The following is a 5,697-nucleotide window of genomic DNA, read 5'->3' as shown; positions in this document are numbered from 1 at the left end:
CCAATGCTTGCCAATATGAATGGGTCTCTGAGTGGGCTGGCCTGAGGGGGGGACTCTGGCTCTGGCCCAACTGGTTGAAGTTGAGGCACTCGCTATGGGATGTGGCAAACCATAGCGAAACGAGGCGAAATCTAAATGGCCTGGGGGAGCGAAGGTGTTTGTTGGTACAGAAACCCATATATCTATTAGTTTGGCCAATTTAGGCGGAACTGTCTCTGCTCTGGACTGCTCCAGTGCTGGAGGAGTGTTGCCTTTTGGCACTTAGTCGCGGCTAAAACATTCCCACATCCCAGGGCGCATGTAAACATATTTGATGGACAATTAGATGCGCAATTTGCCGAGATTTTATTGGCTTTGCAGCGATGTTTGAACTCTGTTGCGGGCTCTAGATAAATTTGCATGCATATTCGGGTCATTATTGATGCAAAATTAGCCATGGTCGGATTCGGTCTCCATTACACAATGCTTGCTGCTGCGACTGTGGCTGCTGTGATTTCCATTTTGCTAAAACTAATTAGGTGGTTATCAATCTCCTATGCAAATTGCTTTGTTTCCCAATATTGCGAATATACTTAATCAATGCTTACGCTTTCCTCTGCTTTTTGCGAATTTGCAAAAACATAAATTTAGAGAATTGCCAATATTATTGCTGAAATTAATATACAACAACTCCGTTATTATTGCGAATTCGAATATTGAAAAGGCCGCCACATGCACATAAATTCCTAGTGCGATGACACTACTCGATAGTATTATTTTTTTCTGTGCATCGATGTATCGATGTCTTTCCAACAAATATATCGAAGTTCAATGGTAACAATCGCACTCTTTATGGAGAAAACACAAAGAAATCATCTATAGCTGCTCAAGTTACGTCATGTATTTTTAGAATATATACTACGAAAATTTCGTCATATCATGAACGAAAACTAAACCTGCCAACCTAAATAAATTTTACATGAACTCCAATGCTCAGTGGCGCCACCAATTCTTAAGCTGCTATCGATAGTGCTATCAATAGTTCCCCGCCTCTACCAACTCAACGTGCTAAGTTCGCTGTCGCAAATTTTTGTTCCAAATTTTAATTGCAAAACATGGCCGAACTTGATGACTTTTTCGCGAAAAAGGATAAGAAGAAGGGCAAGAACAAGACCAAGTTTGTGACCGCCGACGAATTGGTCAAGAACCTGGAGGACAGCACCAAACGGGAAGTGGTCAAGCCAAAAAAACCCGAACCAGCAGCAGCAGCTGCAGCAGTCGATGGCGGCGTGGCAGTAGTGGGCGAAAACGAGACCGACACCAAGGTGCCAGAGTCCGTAGCGGTAAGCCTGGTGAAATCAGCATATCGAAGAGTTAATTGATTACAATTGCTGTCGTTTGTTTTCGTGTGCAGCCCGTCGAAGAGGAGTGGAATGAGATCGAACCTGAGCAGCGCAAGGATTACAGCGGGCTGAAAATTGGCCAGCTGAGCTCAAAGTGAGTTTCGTTTTGTTCTGCTTGTGCGTGTATGCGTATGCGTCCAATTAAGTGGGCAATGACAATCTTTGCAAGCTGCAGTCGCGTGATTCCAACGAGCGAGCAACTTCTCTCCCAGATTGAACAGTCCAAATTGCATGCTAACCACTTTTCTCCATATGACAGCTCTGCCAGGGAGTCCGAGGAGGCTCGGGCAGCCCGAGTTGCAGCCGCTAACGACGCTGGCAACTACGAAGAGGATGACGATGATGATAGCAATGGCTATGAGAACGTGCAGGTTGGAAAGAGCGGTGGTGGTGGTGGCGGCGGAGGTGGCGGCGGCGGCGGTAAGAAACCCTGGAAGAAACTAATACCAGCCGAGGATGTTACGCAAATCCCAGTGCCGGTGGAGGTTGAAAAGTCATCCTCAAAGGCCTATGTTTCACCCGCGTTACGGTACAGCGTAAGTTGCGATCAACTGACTGATTTTATCATTAACTAATTTAATTTATTACCTCTTCCCTTTCCAATTAAAATTGGCAGCAAATCAGTGGACTTGGCAGTGGCATTGGCGGCGGATCGCGTGCGCGACGCACTGCTCCGGACATCACCAACACTGAGTTCTTCCCGACGCTCAGTGCAGCGCGCCCGGAGGAACAGCGAAAGAAGAAAAACGAACCCGCCTTCGAAGAAGTCCGCCACGGCGGACGCTTTCAGCGCGTACAGGAGCCGACAACCGCACCCGTGGCGGCTACCAATCGATTCCAGTCGCTCGACGATGAAGCGGACAGCTAGGTGCCAGCTAATGCGGACGCTGTTGCTACCCCAAGAAACCGTTTTCTACCACTGTGTCCACTGCTGAGCTCGCCGCTACATTCGGCAGCAAGTCATTTACAAGTTCGTAGTGTACGCACGCATATGTCAACTTTTTCTAGGCTTTTTGATTCATCTTTGCCACCTCCTGCTACTGCTACTCCTACCCCTATACCACATACACTATTGTTCATTTCGTTTTGCATTTTTGAAGTATGGAGTCAATGTAACAGAATATGAATAATAGCCATGCGTTGAAATCCGTTTATAAACGTTACTTTTGTATAACCTCGCCGGTTCTCGTTTTGTGTTAATCATCCTCGACAAGGTCCTCCGGACGGCTGTCCGCATAGCTGCAAGAGAGTGCAGATCAGTAAGAGAGGTCGTCTTTGGCCGAAATGGCGGGATCCCGCACTGACTTTTCACTGTACGGCTGCTCAGGCGTGTTGTGGTACGAACTCAGTTGCGGCTTGGACAGCATCTTCTCCGGAAAGTTCCGTATTAGGTATAGCCAGCACTGCATTGTTCTGCAACAACACACAGATAGGGATTACGTCATATAGGGAACACTCGTAGGAACCGATGCTCACCCGTCTGTCTCCGTTCGTATGGTTTGTTCCTCGCGATCGTAGTAGTTGGGGTAGTCCTCTAGCTGGTCCAATTTGGAGAACATGGCCTCATCCACCTCATAGATCTCGCCATGTATGTTGTTGCCATCGCCAGGTCTGTCTAAGAGGAATGGAATGTTGTACCGGGTGCCCACAACCAGTGGAAACTTCACCGCCGTAGTCCCACGGCCCAGAAATCGTGCCTGGCCGTTCTCCTTTTTGGTCAGCCAGTGATGGTTTGGCTCCCCGCTCTTCAGCGTGCCGTACACAAAGACTCTCGCTGACATTCTCAGCATTACAGGTTACAAGTGTGCTTTTCCGCTGGGCTTATCAGTTGCGAGGGTTATCTTGCCCATCCATTTCGCCCCAAAAGTTTGTCCAGTCGTCGCAATTCGTTCTCTCTTCTTCTTTGTTGGCAGTCGTTTGCCATTCACCGCGCGACTTGTTGCCATGCACTGGGAGAAATCGGCATCCTCAAAGGGGGGCAAGTGGAAAATTACTGTGCTGGCCCCATATCATATGTCCATATTTATGTTTATATAACATCATCGATTAAATTTACTTCGAATTGCTTCAGTTTTATTTGCTTTTCTTTGTCGAAAACTTATGAAATTACAAACTACGGTCGCTAAAATCTAGTTAATGCGTACAGTACATATCATTGTGTATATCAATTGCCCATAAATGTATGTATGTTTGTATATACGTGTATATATCAATCTGTTAAGTCTGTTTCCCCAGGGGGGGAATCAATATTGTACGGTCTACAAATGCAACTACCGGTAACATTATATTAATAATTGGCCAGGCTTCCCAGAGCACATCCAAGGGGGAAACCATTTAGTTTTGGGCCTCATAGCTCAGATCGTCCTGTGCAGGATGCTTGTGGGTGCGGCGGTGGCGCATGATGTACGGATGGGTGGAGCTGTTCTCGTAGCTGGACAAGTACTGCAGGGAAAGCAGCTTCTCCGGATACTTTTGCAGTAGATATACCCAGCACGGGATGGTGCTGCAAAGAAGTGAAATAAATTTATGAACGTAAATAAATTATATGCCGATCAGATGTATGACGTCAATGCTCACCCCTCGCCCACGCCGATGTTCATGTCTTGCTTCTCACGGGTGTAGATGTCTTCGCAGTCCTCGAGGTTGTCCAGGGAGTTGAGCATACGGTCGTCCACTTCGTAGATCTCACCGGTTACATAATACCCGATGCCTGGCTTGTTCAGGAGGAAGGGAATGTTGTAGCGCGTGGCAATGACCAGCGGCAGCTTCTCTGTGGTGGTGGCCTTGCACCAAAACTTGGCAAATCCATTGCTAGAGCTGGCGAGGATCGAGTTGCTCGGCTGTCCGTACTTCAGAGCTCCATAGACGAAAAGTTTGCTCAGAGCAGTTGATGCTTTCTGTGTGGGTGTGGCATCGGTGGCGGAAGAGAGGGAGAGGGCAGAAGTAAGGTTAGGTTAAAGATCCGATATTCAGGGTTTAAACAGGTGTGGCAGCTGCCCAGGACTATTTTAATATCGAACACTTCGTCAAGCTTATCACTGATCTGAGTATTTTCCATTCTTAAAAGCCCCCCTACCAACTTGTTGATAACGCTCGACACACGAGTCACACGTCTGTTCGTCTCCGCGATTATATTCGGTCGTTTCGTATTTATTTTTAAAATTTGTGCCGCGTTGTTCTGCTGCTGGGGAAGATGATGGGTTTGATTGGTTTAACCGGTTTGGTGCATTCACACTTTTTTTGTGTGTTATAGCCCCCATTGTGTTATTGTGGCTAATAAAGCGTTTTTTCGGTTCGTTCCACCAAAACTGCGCAGCAGCTATGTACACACGCCTCCATCAACATATGTACATACATATGTACATACATACATATGTACTAGAGCTAGAGATATATATGTACATATCTAGTATTAATAGGTGCATAAATAATTGCTTGAATCGGTCTATTCATTTGCTGTAAATGGAAACCACACGCTATCGCCACACAACCTTTTATCCGGCCTTCAATCAATGTCATTACTAAATGAACCGTTGCATTGAGGCATCTGCTTACATAACTCTCAGAACAAACGCACATATAACACACCCACACAAATATTAGCATACACGAGATACACCTTAAAGATAACATCAAGAGTAGCACTTTCCACGAAACAAAATTAAATCTTGAATTTAAGTTTCCCCCGCTTTCTTCCTTTTTGGAACTTTTTCAACTTTCCAAAGCCAAAGGACAACAGGATACGCACACATGTGAGCATGTGTATGTGTGTGTGCAACGACGTCTCTTTTACGTACCTTGACTTGGCCCATTTTTTGCTTTTATGGCGTCTCTTGTTGTTCAGCAGGCTGTCTTAAGTTAATTAAAATTGCAAATTGCTGCAGTTGACAAGAGAGACAAGAAATACACGCTCCTCGATGTGGGGAAAAAGCTCCAGCTAAAAAAGACCGCGCCGTTGGAAAGCAAAACTCCAACTAAAACGCGACGGAGAACAAACGGAACACGAGTGCTGTGTCTGTTGGGCCTGGTCGGTCCCCCTCCAACAACAAGAAATATGAAAACACGCCACACGCGCGCCTTTAAAGACGCCAACGTCGCCGTCGACGTCGCTGCTGATGTCAATTCTTTGCTTTAGTCTTTATCTAACAAATACCCTGCAGTTAGCAGACATTCCGAACTGTGATTTAGTTAAAAACTAGTCCCATTTTAATACACATTTTCGGAAATTGGCCTTATCGGAAAATCAAGACAACACACACACACAGGCAAACAGGTAGCTGTCCCTTTCACTCTGCCACAGCTACGCCTCTGGAGC

General features: G+C 46.2%; 3 protein-coding genes across 4 annotated transcripts; 1 reads left to right on the top strand and 2 right to left on the bottom strand.

Annotated features, from left to right (window-relative positions):
* The first annotated feature begins 1,086 nt into the window (after nucleotides 1-1,086).
* On the top strand, nucleotides 1,087-2,556 carry LOC117891969 (protein CDV3 homolog). The gene is made up of 4 exons (XM_034797843.1): nucleotides 1,087-1,322; nucleotides 1,394-1,476; nucleotides 1,642-1,918; nucleotides 1,999-2,556. Exons 1-4 carry the CDS (start codon nucleotides 1,095-1,097, stop codon nucleotides 2,248-2,250), a joined length of 840 nt encoding a protein of 279 aa, XP_034653734.1. The 5' UTR covers nucleotides 1,087-1,094; the 3' UTR covers nucleotides 2,251-2,556.
* LOC117891967 (putative gamma-glutamylcyclotransferase CG2811) lies at nucleotides 2,458-3,300 on the bottom strand. 2 transcript variants are annotated; one of them, XM_034797841.1, is made up of 3 exons: nucleotides 2,859-3,300; nucleotides 2,688-2,795; nucleotides 2,458-2,621 (listed from the first exon to the last, which is right to left on the bottom strand). In XM_034797841.1, the coding sequence occupies exons 1-3, from the start codon at nucleotides 3,170-3,172 to the stop codon at nucleotides 2,579-2,581; spliced, it is 465 nt and encodes a 154-aa protein (XP_034653732.1). In that variant the 5' UTR covers nucleotides 3,173-3,300; the 3' UTR covers nucleotides 2,458-2,578. The 2 variants fall into 2 exon arrangements, with proteins under 2 accessions (XP_034653732.1, XP_034653731.1); XM_034797840.1 differs by having other exon boundaries at nucleotides 2,458-2,795; nucleotides 2,859-3,299.
* A 128-nt stretch (nucleotides 3,301-3,428) lies between these two features.
* LOC117891966 (troponin C-akin-1 protein) lies at nucleotides 3,429-5,365 on the bottom strand. Its single transcript, XM_034797839.1, has 3 exons — nucleotides 5,180-5,365; nucleotides 3,960-4,279; nucleotides 3,429-3,885 (listed from the first exon to the last, which is right to left on the bottom strand). Exons 1-3 carry the CDS (start codon nucleotides 5,192-5,194, stop codon nucleotides 3,717-3,719), a joined length of 504 nt encoding a protein of 167 aa, XP_034653730.1. The 5' UTR covers nucleotides 5,195-5,365; the 3' UTR covers nucleotides 3,429-3,716.
* Nucleotides 5,366-5,697: the final 332 nt, after the last annotated feature.

The sequence above is a fragment of the Drosophila subobscura genome, chromosome E, assembly GCF_008121235.1.
Source record: "Drosophila subobscura isolate 14011-0131.10 chromosome E, UCBerk_Dsub_1.0, whole genome shotgun sequence".
NCBI lineage: Eukaryota > Metazoa > Arthropoda > Insecta > Diptera > Drosophilidae > Drosophila > Drosophila subobscura.
This window is presented reverse-complemented; position numbering and strand designations above follow the sequence as displayed.

Excerpts from the sequence above, each read along its gene's own strand:
- LOC117891969 (XM_034797843.1), top strand. The coding sequence starts at position 1,095 with ATGGCCGAACTTGATGACTTTTTCGCGAAAAAGGATAAGAAGAAGGGC. Across the intron at positions 1,477-1,641 it reads ATTGGCCAGCTGAGCTCAAA|CTCTGCCAGGGAGTCCGAGG; the intron begins GTGAGTTTCGTT and ends TCCATATGACAG. Across the intron at positions 1,919-1,998 it reads CACCCGCGTTACGGTACAGC|CAAATCAGTGGACTTGGCAG; the intron begins GTAAGTTGCGAT and ends TAAAATTGGCAG.
- LOC117891967 (XM_034797840.1), bottom strand. The coding sequence starts at position 3,172 with ATGCTGAGAATGTCAGCGAGAGTCTTTGTGTACGGCACGCTGAAGAGC. Across the intron at positions 2,796-2,858 it reads ATACGAACGGAGACAGACGG|AACAATGCAGTGCTGGCTAT; the intron begins GTGAGCATCGGT and ends GTGTTGTTGCAG.
- LOC117891966 (XM_034797839.1), bottom strand. Across the intron at positions 3,886-3,959 it reads AACATCGGCGTGGGCGAGGG|CACCATCCCGTGCTGGGTAT; the intron begins GTGAGCATTGAC and ends ACTTCTTTGCAG.